The sequence below is a fragment of the Telmatherina bonti genome (genome assembly GCF_933228915.1).
Source record: "Telmatherina bonti genome assembly, chromosome: 3".
Classification (NCBI taxonomy): Eukaryota; Metazoa; Chordata; class Actinopteri; order Atheriniformes; family Telmatherinidae; genus Telmatherina; species Telmatherina bonti.
Genome location: NC_136621.1, coordinates 20,666,254 through 20,686,140, shown reverse-complemented (window position 1 = coordinate 20,686,140; position 19,887 = coordinate 20,666,254). Strand labels below are relative to the sequence as shown.

At 39.4% G+C, this 19,887-nt stretch overlaps 2 protein-coding genes across 2 annotated transcripts; one reads left to right on the top strand and one right to left on the bottom strand.

Annotated features, from left to right (window-relative positions):
- Positions 1-5,618: 5,618 nt before the first annotated feature.
- LOC306773196 (uncharacterized protein) lies at positions 5,619-13,665 on the bottom strand (the record flags this gene model as incomplete). Its single annotated transcript, XM_079262945.1, has 4 exons — positions 5,619-5,934; positions 6,359-6,449; positions 10,094-10,808; positions 13,537-13,665. The coding sequence occupies 4 exons, from the start codon at positions 13,663-13,665 to the stop codon at positions 5,619-5,621; spliced, it is 1,251 nt and encodes a 416-aa protein (XP_079119071.1).
- Positions 13,666-13,704: 39 nt separating this feature from the next.
- LOC306773188 (ecto-ADP-ribosyltransferase 4-like) lies at positions 13,705-19,116 on the top strand (the record flags this gene model as incomplete). Its single annotated transcript, XM_079262932.1, has 5 exons — positions 13,705-13,717; positions 13,762-13,901; positions 14,012-14,702; positions 18,823-18,943; positions 19,068-19,116. 5 exons carry the CDS (start codon positions 13,705-13,707, stop codon positions 19,114-19,116), a joined length of 1,014 nt encoding a protein of 337 aa, XP_079119058.1.
- Between the last annotated feature and the right edge of the window lie 771 nt (positions 19,117-19,887).

The following is a 19,887-nucleotide window of genomic DNA, read 5'->3' as shown; positions in this document are numbered from 1 at the left end:
CCGGGTCGGGAGTCAGGTCCTGCCTCAAGTGGAGGAGTTTAAATATCTCGGGGTCTTGTTCACGAGTGAGGGAAGGATGGAGCGCGAGATCGACAGACGGATCGGTGCGGCGTCTGCAGTAATGCGGGCTCTGCGCTGGTCTGTCGTGGTGAAGAAGGAGCTGAGCCAGAAGGCGAAGTTCTTGATTTACCAGTCGATCTACGTTCCTACCCTCACCTATGGTCATGAGCTGTGGGTTGTGACCGAAAGAACGAGATCTCGTATACAGGCGGCTGAAATGAGTTTCCTCCGCAGGGTGGCCGGGCTCTCCCTTAGAGATAGGGTGAGGAGCTCAGTCATCCGGGAGGGGCTCAGAGTAGAGCCGCTGCTCCTTCGCATCGAGAGGAACCAGTTGAGGTGGCTCGGGCATCTGGTCAGGATGCCTCCTGGACGCCTCCCTGGTGAGGTGTTCCAGGCACGTCCCTCTGGGAGGAGACCCCGGGGAAGACCCAGGACACGCTGGAGGGATTATATCTCTCGGCTGGCCTGGGAACACCTCGGGATCCCCCCCGCAGAGTTGGCAAATGTGGCTGGGGAGAGGGAAGTCTGGGCTTCCCTTCTTAGGCTGCTGCCCCCACGACCCGACTCCGGATAAGCGGCAGAAGATGGATGGATGGATGGATGGATGGATGTACCTTCCCAGAGACTGCAGATGCAAATGAACTCTAACTCTGGTGCAGTTATTTGCACATTATCCTTGTCAAATAAACAATAAATAAAGATAGAAAGAAAGAAGAAGAGTCAGAGATTTGGGAAAGCTGACTTCAAACCCAGTTGATTCACATTCAGTGAACCACTTCAGTGACCACTGAAGGTTGTGGCTTTAAGAGACCAGCAGGACCAAATATCTGCAAAGAGTAGAGATAAAGCTGACGTTGACAAGCCAGACATTTTGATCTCCCCACTATACCTACTTCTACGAGATCCTGCCAATGAAGACCAAAAAAGTGAGAGAAAGGCTTACATAATCTGAAAGATTATTATTTGGCAGTAAAAACAACCCTGGTGTAACCAGGATTATGATTTAAAATGGTATGGGTTATCTCTGCCAGACAGGCCATTGCAAAGTTTGCTGAGATGTTTACAGGCTGACAGAAAATGTAATTTATTGTCGGTGGGTCCAGTTTCCTTCATATACTTTGCAGGGATTCGTACAAAAACTTCATCTTTAAAAAGAAATAAAAAATTAAGCTGGTCAGTTCGTGGCCCAAACTTTAAACTGTTGTTTATTCAGGCTTACAATTTCAAGCTTCATTTAACGTTTATCTGTGAACGATATTGGTCTGTTATTGATGTAATGCAGGGAAGCCCTGTCCTCCAGATCTACCATCCTGCAACTTTTAGATCCAACACACCTGAATCTAAAGCTAAACTCTGTGATTTGTATGTCATTCAGCTCTGCAGAGGCCTGGTAATGAGCCAAACATTTGATTCAGGTTTGTTGGAGAACGGTCACATCTTAAGTGCTGCTATCTCTATGTGTATGAAAAAAATTTTTTTTAAATAAAAAAAACATTAATTGAGAGCTATTTTCTCGCCTGACATTGCTGGCATTACTGCTTCTCATAAAACACGTTTACGTTCTTGGCAGGTAATAGACGTGTGCGATAAATTAAAAAAAAAAACAAAACAAAAACACAAGTAAAAGACAAAATACTTATGAATATGTTTAAAATAATATAAATAAATGTATAAATAACATCCTTTTTTATTAGTCTCACTTGATTATAATTATTCACTATTTCCAATTAACAGTTTATTTTATAAATTGATTTTATTCAATTTTTTTCTTTGTACACGACTTTGTTCCACTGTAGTTTTTATAATCTATTATAAATAAAATTGGATTTAATTGATTTTTAAGACAAAGTTCACAAAAAATACAAACACACACACAAAACAAAACCAAGAATTACAAAGCTAAGACAACCAAAAGAAAAACAAAAACATGAGAATTAAATCTATTTGAGGCGATGTGCATCAGTATTTACTTTGTGTAAAAGTGCGATCCTTGGATTAAGCATTATAAACATAACACCACTTTTTTTTTTTAAATCTTGTCTTCAACAACAACAACAATAATCATAATGATATTATTATTGTTATTATTATTAACAATAATGATAATGATAATAATGATACTACTACTACTACTACTACTACTACTAATATTATTATTATTATTATTAATAATAATAATAATAATAATAATAATAATAATAATAATAATAATAATAATAATAATAATGAAGGAGAAAAATCCTTATTAATAGAAGTACTTGAGGTGGGAATTTTGAGAAACATTTGCGATACTGACATAGATTCGCCGACTACCTCTATAATATCTGCATTAGCAATTGTTGTGAGACAAGTCAACAAAGCACAATATTTGTACAGTCTGTTTACCATTTTCCAAACAAAATAAAGTCAACTTCATATGTTCATATACTTTTAATCTTTCATGTAAGTAAAATTTGATGTTCAGCCAGATCTGAAATATTTTTATTCATTGTTTATCCCTGTTTTATTCATTTCTGGTCATTGGGGTCTAGAGCCTATCCTGGGAGAAGAGAGAAGAGAGAAAAAAATAAATACACTCACTCCTAGATATACTTTACAGCCACTAATGAATCTATATGTGTGTTTGGATTGTGGGTGGAAGCTAGAGCTCTGGGAGTAGCCCATACATGGACAGCGAGTATACAAACTTCTTACAGAAATGCCCCAACAGAGATTTAAGGCAAGACCTTCATTCTTTAAGAGGCCAGTAAAAGTCAACACAGAGTAAAAATGTTTATCATACACAGACAGAAAACACAAGTGAAAACAAACACAAAAAACCCCCCAAAAAACTAAAATTGATGACAAAATAAATAATCATGCAACACTAAATGTCACTAAAGCACAGCTATATTATACAAAAGATTGTACACTTTACACGTACCTCTGAGTTAATATCCGGCTGTTGGAAGCTCATGAGTGCAAGTATGTCAGTATGCCCAATGACTGTAGCTTTAACTTTGAGAGTACGTATGACTCATTTATCTCTTCTTATCAGCTTAACCTTTTTGTTGAAATTGATTCAAAGCAGTCCAATTATACCTCAACACAAACTGGTTTTGTTCTCACGCTGTGGGCAATAATTTGCCAACAGCCACTCCCACCACACACCTCATGCTGTGCATGGGACGCCAAGTGTCAGTGCCATAATTGCCGAGTGCCGGTGCCAAAATTATGACAAATTTGAATAGTGAAGCTGCTTTGCCTTTTGCCAAACCAAATAAAACTGAACAGACAAAATCTCTACTGATTTAAATGTCAGTTTCCAGCTAACATCTCCACTTTCCTTTATTAAACAGTATTCAACAAGTTTCTGAATAGATTACCTGGAAATATTTTTTTTCTTAAAATGTTTAGTGAACAGACATTTTAATAGCAAAAGGCTATTTAGTGGGATTCATTTGTATATTCCAAAAATGACTCACCTACATTGTTACAAAGTGTTAATAGAAACTTATTTCCACCATGTGATTACAAAACCAGTCTCAATCAAAACGAAAGCATTTGGTGTCTCTTTGCAATGTTTACATAACTGATAATAAGATATGAATTACTACACTATATGGATGCATTGTTAGGATTTTATCTGCAAGATCTACTGCTGCTTTAACTTATTAGGGACAGACTGAGTCATCCCTTGCTTCCCCCTGCAGACTGCGTGTCTCCTGTAGTCATGTGAAGAAGCAGCTGGAGAGACTGGACTGAACAATGCTGCAGGTCTAGATGGTGTCAGCCTCAGGCTTTTGAAAAACCTAGCCCAGAACTGTGCAATCCAACAATGTCAGATTTTATTAGCACCTTTTCAGAGTTAACCTGTCTGAGCCAAGGGAAAAAAAAAACCTTGCTGTGAAAGACACCCTGACTCATTCTAGTGCCTAAAAAATGTAATCTATCTGAGCTACTTGACAACAGACCAGTTACCTTAATATCCCTAACCATGAAGTTCTAGATACTGTAATGTTCCTTCACTGATGGCAGAGTCCCCTGGCGGAGTGAGTGAGGAGGCAAGTGCTTAGTAATAGAACCACCCTTCCTTTATAATGTTCATAAGGCAGCCAGTCTCACTCTGTATGGGATTCGGTAGTTAGGTTAGCAGTTAGCATCCGAGCCAGTCCCTTGCTCCTTTCAGTCCACAGCCAAACTGGGAGGAGCCCCACGGCAAAGCCTGTACCCACCCACTTCACAAGACAGCACTGCAAAGAAGGTCCCCACTTTTACACACACACACAGCAAAGTAACCACTACGGATGGGACTGTTAGGATCCAATCATCCCTGGTCTCACTGTAAGAAAAGCAACAGCAACATCCAACTATGAATTAAACGACTCCTACACCCGATGCAAGATCCAATATCAGGTGCTGTGAAAAACTCTTAAACCTTTCCTCCACTCACTCCACACATTCACACAATTTATGTATTTAAAAGAAAGACTACTTAACCTCCCACAGAATCTGAGCTTTAGCGCTTGTCCGACACAATTAGCTGTCCCCGTGCAGATTCTCCTGTAGCTGGGGAGTGGGAGGGCATGCTTCTATATGTCCCTGTAACTTCTCCTGTCCCTGCCTTGATGGCGAACTTTTCCTATGGTCCCACTAACTGTCTCCGCTACCAGCACTCCTACGATTGGCAATCTCCCACCAGGCCCACTGAGCACTAGACTGTTGCTTGGCTGGGTTGTTACCCAATCGCAGTCACCAAGCTCCCTCTGCCCAGAACGCCTCACACACACTTATTCTGTCCTTTTATCACCTCTGCTTACTCTCTATCCCAGGTGCTGTCGCTCACCTAATCACTCAAGCTGCTCCCACTCACTACAGTACCATCTCTGACTCAGGTGAAAACCTTTCAGGACTTACTTGCTTATTGTGTTGCTTATTGGGCTTGGGGTTGAAGATGCCACCGTCTAGCTGCTTTTGCAGCCACTCTTATCTGGACAAATCAAGGCAAGAATAGAACAATTTAAGAACATGATTACTCCAAGAGCTTTATAGAGACTTTGAAACATTAGAAATGAAGAAATCAGGCAGCATCTGTTAGAATCCTGTTCAACTGTCTCAAGTGCTTTCAAAAGAACACAGTAATACCATTTTTTTCCCAAGTTCCTGTTTTCTTTCTTTTTTGGTAAGAAATAAAACAGAAAGCTGAGTAAACAGTCTACACCTAATCTTGTCAATAATGTTTTACCACGAGATAAGTTGTTTCTAACTTTAGCAGTATTACGTAGGCAAACATCAAACAATAGATCTGGATCAAAAACAAGTCCAAACTTCCTGATTACTGTGTTTTCCTGAAGCAGTCTGATCCAAGTAAAAGAATCTCAGTTTTGTCTGGGTTAAGAAGCAAACCTTTCCAGGCCTTTTTGTCACTGAGACATACTGCAGGCTACTTGTAGTTTGACCAACTAAATAGTTTTGAAGTGGAATTTTGTCTGCATGATGTAACAACTTCCTCCTCCAACATCTTAAACCATCCATCCATCTTCTGTCGCTTATCCCAGGTTGGGTCGTGGGGGCAGCAGCTAAGCAGGGAAGCCTAGACTTCCGTCTCCCCAGCCACATTTGCCAACTTTGCGGGAGGGGTTGGCGGGGGATCCCAAGGTGTTCTCAGGCCAGCGGGGAGATATAATTCCTCCAGCGTGTCCTGGATCTTTCTTGGGGTCTCCTACCCCAGGGACGTGCCCGGAACACCTCACCAGGCGTCCAGAAGACATCCTGAACAGAGGCCCTAAGCACCTCAACTGGTTTCTCTCAATGTGAAGAAGCAGCGACTCTACTCTGAGCCTCTCCAGGATGACCGAGCTCCTCACCCTATCTCTAACTGAGTGCCAGGCCACCCTAGGGAGGAAACTCATTTTCAGCCACCTGTATATGAGATCTCGTTCCTTCGATCACAACCCACAGCTCATGACCATAGGTGAGGGTAGGAATATATATCGACTCGTACATTGAGAACTTTGCCTTCTGGCTCAACCCTTTCTTCACCATGACAGACCAAGAGTCCGCATGACTGCAGACGCCGCACCGATCTGCCTGTCGATCTGATGCTCCCTCCTTCCCTCACTCATTAACAAGACTCTAAGATATTTAAACTGCTCCACTTGAGGCAGAGCTGGTCCACTGTTCCGCAGCCAGGACAAAAACCACACTGCTCTTCCTCATTCCGAAATTCGATTATCCAATGGACCCTCCTCTCCAGGACCCCTAAATAGACCTTACCAGGGAAGCTGAGGAGTGTGATTTCCCTGTAATCGGAACACACCCTGGAAACCCCTTCTTAAAAAGAGGGATCACCACCTCAGTCTGCCAGTCCAGAGGCACTGTCCCCAATGTCCACACGATTCTGCAGAGGCCTGTCAGCCAGGACAGCCCCACAGCATCTTAAATCATAACACAATATGTCTTTTATCTGAGCTTGATATATGTCTGCAACATTTGTCTGCACTGCAGTTGAAAAACACTCCCGTCTTTGTAAAGTGTTTGTACAATTTGACAAAAGTCAGCTTTCAGTTTGTACAGTGCAACATACAAGGAAAGATTGTTAAATTTATATGACAGATGTGTCATACTGTGAGAAAAGTTCAATTGTAGAGTAACTTTCTAAGTTCGTGAAATGGGCCTAGAGTAGAATAACGATTCCTAACGTAGCTTAGTCATTCACTCATTTTTATACTGCTTAGTCATATTCAGTTAGCCTGGCACGCCGGACTGGAGTGCTTAATACATTCTATACAGAGCGACTCAGTATGGAGTCCCTACTCTTCATAGAGATTTGTATCACAACGAACCGGCCACTCTGATTGGTTGATCTGAGGAGACTGTTGCCTCTTGCCTTGTGTCACCACTTATTCTTCAAAACATTCAAGATGGCGCTCAGACATAGTGGGAGTTTGTTTCTTTTTGCCGTAAATGCTGTTATAAATGAGCAGGAACATTAGCCTGGCTCGCCAGACTGGAGTGCTCTGTATATTCAATACAGAGCGACTCAGGTCTTTTATGTCTTCTGTACTGCACACCATGTTTATTTTCATCTTTGAGTTTGTTCTTCTGAACACTTCCAGACATTGTAGGCTGCCGCTTTACTGACGTTACGTCTGCCATTGGTTTACTCCGCGCCTGTTTGTCCCACCCCAGAAATCAGTCGATGCGAGAGAGTCCCCATACTCTACGCTGATACAGCGATGGAGTCTGGCTTGCCAGGCTAATATTCATTGTCACTTGGAAGCTGGAGCCTATCCAGCGCCAACACAGGGAGAGATTTACACTCACACTCACTCATAAGGATGATTTAAAAACCCCAATTAACCTAACATGCATGTCTTTGGACTGTCAGAAGAACCTGGAGAACCCAGAGAGAACCCACACTTACACAGGAAAGACTCCACACAGAAAGGCCACTGTTCAAACTTCCCACCCAGCAGAAACTGGTATCAGTGGCCTTCTTGTTATGAGGCTGTGGTGCTAACCACCATACCAAGTAACTTAGTATGAATGGTGAATAATTTTACTCACCAGCAGACTCTGAAGTGGACATGAGGATGTTCTAAACCTATATGTTATTGTTTGCCTGACCCAAGATTTCCTTAAAATACATTTAGGATCCGGGGCCCCTGGGGGATATGTTTGTTTTGGCAACCAGTGTAGTTGTTATATTTTAAAATAAAATCATGGGAAACCTTAATGCAGTTAAAAGCTTTTTGGTGCTGTCCATTTGGACATGCAATCACAATGTTATTTGAACATGGCAAACAAGTAGGTCTACTTATATTCTTGCTTGTTCAAATCTTGGTGGCTTTCACACCAGGTGTTTCTGTTTGCCCATATACAGACAGAGTCTGACAGAGTCTGAAACACCTGGAAAAACCTGTGTAATTCACCAGTTGGAAAATGAAAACTTGTAATTAATTTGCTTATACTGTTAAACACAGCTCACAAGGTCGTGCTCCTGTAAGACTCTTACTGAAAAGTATTTTATTGTTGCATTTTTGTCACATCTGTCATGGCTTCTGCTCTGCACACTTCCCCTACCGGACTGCTGATAATCCTCGCCTGTGCTGCTCTCTATTTAAATACCTGGCCAAGATCTGCTCAGTGCAGGATTGTCTGTCTTCCTACAGCTTTCAAGCGTTGTTCATGTGCCTCTTTCAAACCAAGTGCCTAGTCTTGATTCGGCCTGTCCCCTATCACTGTCATTGCAATGTCCTTAGAATGAGAATTGACTTTCTGTTGCTGTAACCTGCCTGATCCTGACCCTACCTCTAGCTTGCTCCTTGGATTTCTTCCCCCTCATTCATGGTTTATGTGTGAACCCTGGGCTGCCTTTGGACCTTGAGATTTTGGATTGTGGATACTGTGTTCCTTGCTCTGGAGGACCACTCTGAGGCTGCTCATTCATCCAGCTCCTGGTAAACCTTCATTTTTGTCTTCATTGTTGTCACCCTTTCCCGATATTCTTGGTTCACCTATTTCTTTTGTGTTACTGACCTCCAGACGACCAGATTAAGTGAGACCATCTTCAACACCATTGTTATTTCAATAAATCTGTTTAAACTTCCCCTGTTAAGTTTTTGGTTCTGCTTCTTTACACTAACATGGCGGCTGTAGCTCAGGTGGAAGAGCAGTCGTCCTTCAACTGGAAAGTTGGGGGATTCCAGGCTTCCCCTGACTAAAATGCCGAAGTGTCCTGGGGCAAGACACTGAACCCCAAGCTGTGCCTATTGGGGTATGAGTGTGTTGAATGAATGAATGAATGTGTGTGTGAATGTAAAGCACCTTTCTAGTCAGAATGGTCTGCATGACTAGAAAAGCGCTATAGAAGTACAAGTCCATTTAACATCTTGGCTGGCTACAGGCCAAAATCATGCAAGCATGATTATTATTTTATTTATTTATTTTTTTTTTGTGACCATCATACTCATGTACTTAATTTAAAAATCATGGGAGCTGTTGAGGGTTTTTTTTTCTTTTTTTTATTATAGGCCACAAGAAACTAAGTTCCATTTGAATTATAGGTTGCTTTGACCTACAGGACACAGTAGAATTTCTTAGGTGGAGGAAAAAATCAAACGTTAGCATTATCTACATGTATATACATATATATACATATATATATATATATATGTATATATATATATATATATATATATATATATATATAAATATATATATATATATATATATATATATATATATATATATATATGTATATATATATATATATATATATATATGTATATATATATATATATATATATATATATATATATGTATATATATATATATATATATATATATATATATATATATATATATATATATATATATATATATATATATATATATGTTAGATATAAATTATGTAAAATAAAATTATTGAATTAGTAGCTATAATAGGCTTCCAGTCTTTAGTAAAATGACTGGAGGCCTTGAGAAATTGATCAGGGGGAAATATCTAATTTCATTTATTAAGTAGTCACGCTTTTCAAAGCTGCTGTAAAGAGTATGTGCAGAAGGTACCTCTTAAGCCTTTCATTCTGACCCTCTAGTGCAATGGCCAATAATGTCACTGCAGGGTTTTGTAGAAAACCTCTTTCAGCGCATTGCAAACATCTTTCCAGTATGATCTACTATGAGTCATAAACAGAATATATAAATGTGATTTGCAGTTTATCTTCCTCAGTTCTTTATACATGAGTAAGGAAAGCCTGGACTCATTTTAGACTATATCTTCTACTTCTTTTTGCTTCCTATGCCGTTTTTAAACAAGTGTATCACCACACATTGTCTGAAATGGAAACTTTAGCAACATTACAAATATGAAAATGAACATTTTCCAATTTTTAAAAATGCTTTAATAATAAACAGCAATGTTCAGGTCCAGTGGGCAACAACATAATTGCTGCAGTGTTTTGCAAAGATAAAACCCTCTAAACTTGGTTCCTTTTAAGGTATATCTTTAAAATAAAAAAAGATGTCAAAATAAATATAATTAAAGTGCAAATGATGGTAAACACTAGCCAAAATCCCTTAATGGGTAATGCAGATATCAGATGCAACTGGTTGCTTTCTCTGTCATAAACGCAGTTCAGATTGCTTGTAAGTTTGTACATAACTTTGCATGCATTAGTTTGTTTCTGGGTATCAGTGAGTTTAAAAACTTCATAGGGAGGAATCAGTATTTGGTTATGTCTATTTAGGACAGAATATTTTGTTATATTGGCACCAAAACATGAATATATCTCAAAACAAGAAACATTATGTGCTAAATCCCACTCATCATGACCCAAAATGAAGGTACTAAACCTGATCTGGGCAGAGATACTGGGTTGTAAAACTGTTCCTGTCCTGTAATTTGTACTCATGCATGTCACCTGAGTGTGTTTGAGAATCTGAATGGCTTGACTTAGGGATAAATAAAGGGAACGAGCCTTTAAAGTGCCCTTTTGTCTTATTATTTCTGCTGGCTCAGTGTCATTGAAAGATTCCAGCATCATATTTGCGTACAGGTAAAGGGCAAATGAATGATGTTTCTCCATGTAATCAAAAACAGGATTTTTCAGGTTTTGCTCTGAATCACTGGAGGCCTTTGAGAATTTTGCACTGCAGACATCCCATTTCTTCCTCATGGCTTCATCGTTCACAACTGTAACTTCAGATGTGCAGCCTTCATTGCTGTTGTCACAGTTGCCAAAATTAAGATCCCAATCAGAACTCTGCAAAGAAAAGAAATAAACTTTGTAAGCAAAAGCGAAGTATGAATATAAAGAGTAATACGTAAATTAAATCAAATTAAAAGAGGGGCCTTAAAGCTCCTTTTGGAAAAGGATATTTGCTCGGGATAACACAGGAGACAGACACAGTTCTGCTTGTTCTGATGCTGGACAGGACAAGCTGAAGAAAAAAAAAAAAAAAAAGAGGAAACCTTTTCAAGTTTCCAGTAGATGGCGACACATACTAATAAATATGAGCCAAAGTTTCACTATTAAACCAGAGTTTTGAAACATTCTGCTGCTTTATTTTCCTAAAGTACTTTTATTCCCACCTTGACCTTCTTTCTGACGTTTGTGTATCATGTGTGTGAAATAAAATGAAGTCCTTCGTAATTTTATATTGTTCAGTCTGTTAACATTTTGAGCAAAAGATTTATATATAATCTTTTGCTCAAAACGTTAACAGACTGAACAATATATATATATATGTATATATATATATGTATATATGTATGTGTGTGTGTGTGTGTGTGTGTGTATGTGTTTTTACAAACTCTTTTTACTAAATAAAGAGAAAAAAAGACTGATGGAACCAAAGAAAAAAATTAAAAAAATAACCCCACATGACATTTCAACCCAATAAACAATCATACAACCCTGGTAAATTCAGCTACACAGCCATGGGAGTGCCAGTGAATGTTTTTAATCCACATAATCCACCACTGCAATCAGGATTGAAACCCAAAAGTTTAGAAAGCAAGAAGAACATCATATATTTATTCTGTACAGAAATATTAAGTTTTCAGTATACAAGCTATTCTCAGGTGGACAGAAAGACAATGGATGGGTCTTATATGGACATATTATTGTATTTCAGACTTTTTTCAGGAAAAAACAAAACAAAACAAAACAAAAACACCTGACTTCTGCTTGTGTGTGCCAAAGTGAAGAAAATCCACCAGGGTTTTATAAATGAAAAGTACAACATACAGCATCTGTAAAGGTCTGTGACTGCACTGGTCACCAGAGCAGGTTCACCTGCATATCTCTAGTTTTATTCTAATGTAGAAATGTATATTGAAATTTGGAAAGACATTTGCTACCATCATGGCAACATCTTTTTACAGGTGTTTCAGCCAAACTTATGGCAAATGTTGAATCATGGGCATACATGGTCCAATCAAAAGTTTGGACAAATTTTTTCATTAAATTCAGTGAGAAATGGTGTCCAAACTTTTGACTGGTAGTGTAAAGTATTTAGGTGGCCGACTCGCAGTCTGGATCTGTCTTCGCTTGTAAAACTCCAACAATATATATATATCACCAGTTCCAAAGAAAATTATTAAGTATATTCAAACAGAAGGATTGATAGAATGCAATGATAGATCCTAACTTTTTCTGTGTGATGATACAAGGTTTGAGACTATTAAACTGAAGACAAATTCCTTTAATTGATTGAGATGAATTCTTTAAACAATATAAAGCATCACATACCTTTCTAGTAATATCCTGCCAACTGAGTGATAAATGTATGATGATGAACATCAGCAGCGCATCTAACAGCACTAGAGAAGTAATGACACATGCAGAGACGTCTCTCCGACAAGTTTGTCTCTGAGGGGACGGCATGGTGCCACTGGAAAATGCAAAAAAAAAACCTCTCATGTAAGTCAGAACAATTTTCAAGAGTGATATAATTGATTTTGAAATTTAACTACTTTTTATTTAAAAGAGAATGTCCCCAAATTAATGGCAAATTATTGTGATTTTTAGAGCACAACACGTATTTGTGTCAATTTAAATTGATGGTTAAGATTTTACTAAACTTCCTTGTCAGTTCATAAAGATTCTGCAACATCAGTGAATGACAGTATACACCTTTGCAAAATTATACTAAAAAACATTTTTATTTATTTCTAACATAAACTGCAACTTAAGCGAAAGACTGGGAACGTGGGATCAACACAAGGTGAATAGTTGCACTACAAAAGGAATTCATAGAAATCATTCAAGTATATTAAACCTTTTAAAACATAAATTTCCAGATGTATTTCAGGTTTTTTCTTCATTTTTCAAATGAGTATGTGAATTGTCGTCATGGCATCAAAACTCAAAAGGTTCAAAACTTCAGGATTTTACTAAAATTTTTTCTTTTTTACTAAAAATGATAACAGCTGAAGTTTGACCATAACTACACCAGAAGACATGTAGACCAGAGAAGAGACAATATTATTTTTGGAAAACAACAAAAATTTGGTAAAAATCTAATATTTTTGGATTATTTGTAACTTACCAAATGACGAGCAGCACTTTGAAGACTGTACTTATGCAACATGTCTCTTACATTTGCCTTTCTTGGTCTTTTACACTTGAATGACTTTGCTTTGTATTCGCTGAGCTTTCTGCCAAACAGGATTTGCAAGTATTACTGCATGGTGAAACTCCCTGCAGCAAAGTAAACAGGGAAGCTTGCACAACCGAACCAGTGTGGAGCTAGAACGTTATTAACAAATGCTCACACCAAGTGAATGTGTATCAAACAGATTCAAACAAGTTTCAAACAAAAACAGAATTTGAATTGAAAAAGACTGCTGCCTTAAATAAACACCAAGCAATCCCCCCCACAGATAACAAAGGTGTGGACAGAGGTGTGGATATGGCAGCTGCACCTGTAATTCCTGTAATGCAGAACCTGCTTGTTGGTAAAAACACAGCTAACCGGCACTCTTACCTTCTTTGACTTATAACGTGCATCTGTGTGACAAAGGTAAGCCCAAAGCTTTTCCAATTTGCTGCTGAAAAGTGTAAGAATGTTCTCGGAGTTACATGATATCGTGTAACTGATATCATTGGTTCTCATTTTAACTAAATTTGGATGTGAGGTGCACATGCAAATAAGATGACTGCTCAAAGTCTGCTGCATGTCCATGATTCCTGGTGCTTTGTTTTCGTTCAGATATGAAGCGTAAGAAGCCATCGGTGTGTGGGCTGGGATTCCTGGAAAACTGTGCAGTCTATTGTGTGGCGGCGGTGGTGCTGCTGTTATTGTTTAATGACCCATTTCTCATCTTATGGTGGCCTCAGAGACCTGCAGAGGTGAGACTACAATTCTTTTTCTCATGAACTAAAGATGAGCTTGTGTATTTGAGACAAAGTTGCATTTACTGACTGGTCTTTCTCTTTCTCTTTCGCATCTGTTCCTGCAGAAATCCAAGAGTGTTGTTTTACCACTGGATATGGCGGCAGATTCAATCGATGACATGTATGATGGCTGCCGCTCTGAAGCTGCATCTCTGATAGATTTGTTTGGTGTGTTCGAGTGGCATTTTAATAGAAACTTCAGTTACGCCTGGGCTTCTGTCGAGAGATATGCAAAGAAGCCCGTGCACAAACATATACAAGCAGACCATGCCAAAGTCATATATATGTTCACTGCTGTGGCAAACATCAGACAAGCTTTCAACAAAGCAGTGAAAACGGGAAAAGACAATTACAACACTGATGGATTTATGTTCCATTATTTCTACTTCTACTTGACTGATGCCATTCAGGTTCTGCGTCACAATCAGATGTCATGCAGAACCACCTATTACAGGACACAGTATCATTTTGAGCAAAAAATCATGAACAAAGAGATTCGTTTTGGTTCTTTTACCTGGGGAACTTCAAGCAAAGAAACGTTTGGATCCAATGGCAACAACTCCTGTTTTGAAATCTACACATGCTTTGGAGCTGATATATCGTATTACTCCAGCATGAAGCAGAAGGGACAAGTGCTCATTCCTACTTATGAGGTTTTTAAAATCACTGATGTTCTGACAAATGACCCATGGTGCAGCGTGGTCTACAAACTACAGAGCACCAAAATGCCAAAGACCAATCAAAACTGCAAACTGAGTAAAAGATTAACAAGAAGCTATTTTCTGGATGGTTTAGCTGACCTTCTTGGAGGCAGTGTCGTGATGTTGATGTGTGCAGTGCTGTTAATAATCATTTCTGTCATTCTTCTAAAACACAAGCAGAGGTGCTTTGTGACCACTGTGCTGGGTGCTCTGCTGGTGCTGATAATTATTGTGTTAATGCTGAACAACTAAAGTACTAGTAAAGAGCCCTTATTGCAAAATAATGAGAAACATTATCTGATATACATGAATGATAACTGGAGTTGTCATAGAAATCTTCTATAAAGCTGTTCATCTCCTCTCCCAGTACTCATGCTGTTATTCTATCTTGAACCGCCTCTTTATTGCTTCTGTGACGTGTAAAGCTTTGTGGTTTATCCACCTTGTGAATTATCACGCAAATGAACACTTTTAATGGCTCAGGTCTACTTTTAGTACAAACTATGAAGAAAGAGAGAGAACCGTGACAAAAAAAAGTCAGATTTTTACTGCAAAGACTGCACAAAAACGTTTTGTGTATGGATATCTGTTTTTGTATATATATTTGTCCTTTGTTGAACTACAGCTGATAAACTAAGTTGCATCTCCACTCAGTTTGAACCAGGTCTTTGTGGTAAAGTTGATCTTGTCAAGCTTTCTTAGAAAGTTATCTTTGAAATACAGTTCAGAAAATGTGCTGTTCACTGCTCCCAAGGTGTTGGGAAAAACCTAGTTTGATTGTATATACAGTTTGTGGCTGACAATGTGTTTCCAACCAGGTGTTCCTTTAAGCATCAAGTATAATAAGTTACACAATTATGAAAGTTTTTAACATCCATTTATTTTTTTCATAAGGGGTGTTGCACTGTTTGGGTTCCTTCTTGGTAATGTATGATGAGCAAAATCTGATGTCAGGCAAGGCAGGTTTGTTTGTATTGCACATGTGCTTTGCATAAATCATTTAAAGCAAGGTGCAGAAGAAAAATAAAAAATTGGAATAAAAAAAAAAAAAGAAGGATTAAAATAAACTTAAAAGAAGAAAATAAATATCCAGGTGAAAAGAAATTGTAGAGAAATAACTATTGACATATTCATTGTCACAGGAACAATACAATTCAGTTTAGCAGGTTCTTTTAAGCATAATTAAAGTGCAGAGTCCAACTGTAGGGAAATGTACCAAATATATGAATATATACAAGGTGAAAATGAAGAGCAGAGGGTGGATAAATAGCATCAGAGTATCGGTAAATATGTATATTGAATTGGTTATTGCACTGTCTGGGTGTGGCTGGTTATTCAGTCAGAGGGGTGGGGGAGGAGGTAGGTGGGAAAGAACAGCTTGGGGTAAAAGTTGCTCTTTAGTCTGTTGGTTTCTGCCCAAGACATAGTGCCCTATATCTTCTTCCAGAAAGGAGGGGACAAAAAAGTTAAGTGACCAGGGTGTGAGGAGTCTGATTCCACAGGCTTACTGATACCACAGGCTTACTTACCACAGGCTTATTCCACTGTGAGGAGTCTGATACCACAGGCTTACTGGAGTCTGCCAGTGTAAACGTCACTGAGGGAAGGCTTTTAGGCAGACCAGACCCAGGAATCAGGTTGGAGAAATTAAACTAGTGAAGTTTATTTCTGTTAAAACAAATAATAGCTGAGGTGGTGGTGTCAGAGATGCAGCAGGAGGAAAACAGGCTTGGAGAATGTGCCTCTGCAGGGACAAAGGAGCTTTTGTGCAAAAGGAAGGCCTCCAGGTGTGAAATTTGAGATATTTGTACAAAATCAGATATGAATGTTCACGTGAAATGTTTCACATTAAAATTACCTGAAAAATGAAGAATAAATTTGTTCTGTCATTGTGAAACAAAGTAGTTCTACATGTAATAAAAGCAAGTTCACACAGCTGCTTAATAAGGTGTGGGAGTATGCTCCACACAAATGAAGTTCTAAATGAATAACTAGGCTGATTAAAATGACACGGTCACCGTGAAAAAGTGCTCATCATTAAACTATGATCAGAGTATTTCCCCAACCTGCAGATGTACAGAAATAAAGGGATGGTTGGATATGAAATCCACCCACAATGCGTAAACATGCACAATATGAATTTTCAGAGATGATGAGGGGCTCTTAAGCCAGTTCTGCCCCCCCCCGTGCATCAGGAGTAGCCACACCGGGCCAGGTGGAACCAAGTCATGAAAATCCCTTCCTTCTAAACTGCCTAACATGTTGGGGTTGCTCACTCCTTTTCCCAACCTAAAGCACAGAGGAACGGAACTAAGAATAGGTGTGCAAGATAGCGAGGGCATGTCAGGTGCTACAACTGTAGTCACTGGCCTCTAATCCACCTCTTCATGTTAGAACCAAATGATGCTGCTTCACGCAGCATCTAAGTGATGCAAGAATAACTTGTTTCTATCATATGATTTATCTGACTTTTTAGGTTACTTATCTAGATTTGTGCACATGCCAATGCCTGAATTCTAGTGTGTGTCACATTTTGCCCAGTCCGTACAGCAACAAGAACACAGCTGGACAGTGCATCTACAACTTAGATAAGACAATGGTCCTTTTGTTAGAGTCAGAGGCTTTTATACAGGGAATGGGTACCAATACCAATTTCTTTTATTGCTGTACTGCTGTACAGTGTGGTTCAGCTGCTGTAGGCTACTGCAGAGGACAGAAAAAGAATAAAGCAAGAGGTGAGAGGAGCAGGATTGTTCAAATAACTGAATAAGAAAAAAAAGGACCCAAGCTTTGGTCTAAGTAATTATTCTACTAATACTATTCTACATTTATTTAGCAGATGCTTTCATCCAAAGCAATTTACATATAAGTGAGAACACACACTCCTACTGTTGCATCGTGGCCGAAATAAAGGTGCAACACCTCTCAAATTCTTAGCTCCTTTTATTCTTTTCTTACGCACATGTTACACACACGGTTCTTCTCCATGCTGCATCTCTTATTCGTGCCGTTCTTCTGCATAACATGGCTTACACAACATAACATAAAGGCAAGGTCGCCCTCTACTGGTGTAGCGTATAATACACATAACTATAACTAAATATACCCAATAATCTCCACGATACCACATCTCCCCCACCTTTAAGCAAAAACCTGTCCGGGCTACATAAAACACATACTCTTAACAAGAATAGCATTCATGTATAATACAAACACAAAATGACTTAGCTCAAGACTAAGCAATAAGAATGATGAATAACATTCTAATAAACAAAATCCTTAAGGTGCCCAGGAGCACGTCTCTCTCTCTGAGAACGTCTTAACTCTGGCTCTGGGGGTAACACTTTCTCTGCCTGAATAGTCGAAGCAGGGGGTATCCCTGGCTCTACCTCTAAACTAGAACTCTGTTGTTCCAACATTAGCGGTTTGTACATTTCAGGTAAAGTAACATTAGATGTAGTGTCTGGAAACAACGCCCTCTCTTTCTCAACCTTTAGCTCGGGATCAGGTAATCTAGCTCTGACCTGATCAACATGCCTTTTCACAACTTGACCAGTACCAACATTAACAGTGTAAGAAAGAGGTCCTGAACAGTCTTGGATAACACCAGGAATCCATTTTGGTCCATAAGAATAGTTCCTGATGAGCACATAATCTCCAGATGTAAATCCTCTTTCTTTGCTGTGTGTGTCATGATTCACTTTCTGTTTCAGTTGTTTTTGTTGCACTTTGGTTTTTACGTCCGGAACAACCAAATCCAGCGCTGACCTCAGTCTGCGTGACATCATGAGTTCTGCAGGTGACAAGCCTGTCGTTGCATGAGGTGTGATCCTGTAGCTAAATAAGAATCTTGACAATCTTGTTTGGATTGTCCCATCTTTCATCTTTTTCATCCCCTCTTTAAAGGTTTGAACAGCTCTCTCCGCTAGTCCATTTGATGATGGGTGAAACGGGGCGGATCTCACATGGTTAATGCCATTTTGCTTCATGAACACTTCAAACTCTGCACTTGAGAAGCAAGTCCCATTATCGGACACAAGCATTTTTGGTATTCCAAAAATACTGAAGCTTTGTCTGAGTTTTTCAATAGTGACTTGGGAGGTGCAAGAGTTTGTTGGATACACGTCCAGCCACTTTGAATGAGCATCCACAATCACGAGAAACATTTCTCCAAGGAATGGTCCAGCGTAGTCCACATGAATTCTTGACCATGGTGACTCAGGCCATTCCCACGGGTGCAGTGGTGCAGGGGCAGGTGCTTTTTGATGCGCCTGACACTCATGACATGCCTGAACAGTTCTTTCTACATCTTGATCCATTCCTGGCCACCACATGTACGATCTGGCCAGTCCTTTCATTTTAGTCATTCCTGTGTGAGTTTGATGCAATAGTTTGAGCATCCTTTCTCTTCCTTTTGTAGGGATTACAACTCGAGCTCCCCAGAGAACACAGCCATCTCTTACACTTAGCTCCATTTTTCTCTGGTGGAAAGCTTTGAGGTTTGGATCATAATCTGCAGGCCACCCTTTGAGGATGTATTCATGTACTTGTGATAAAACAGTGTCTTTAGCGGTCCACTGCTTTATTTGACTCGCTTGTATCAATGTCTCATCCAAAATGTCCATCATTAGAACTTGCTCAGTCCTCTCCTCCTTTCTTAGTTTGACCGGGACTGGCAATCTGCTCAATGCGTCTGCATTTGCGTGATGTTTGCCTGGTTTGTAGACTATGTTGTACTTGTATGCGCTGAGTTTCACAGCCCACCTTTGCACTCTTGGCGATCCCATTTGGGGAATTGGCTTATTTTCGTTAAACAGATAAATCAGCGGCTTGTGATCTGTATAAATCACAAAGTTTCGTCCGTACAAATATTTGTGGAATTTTTCAATCCCAAATATGATTGCGAGCCCTTCTTTATCCAACTGTGAGTATCTTGTCTCTGCAGGTTGTAAAGTACGGGAAACAAACCCAATTGGTCTCTCACTTCCATCTTCCATGACGTGTGATAATACTGCACCTACTCCATAAGGCGAAGCATCACATGACAAAACCAGCTCTCTGTCCGCTGAGTAGTGCACCAAAACATCGGATGTGTTGAGCATGTCTTTTGCGTTTTGAAAGACTTCTTCTCGCTCTTTATTCCATTTCCATCGAACATCATGTCTCAAGAGCTCATGTAATGGCGCCAACCTAGTTGCAAGGTTCGGAAGGAACTTGTTGTAATAGTTTAACAGTCCCAA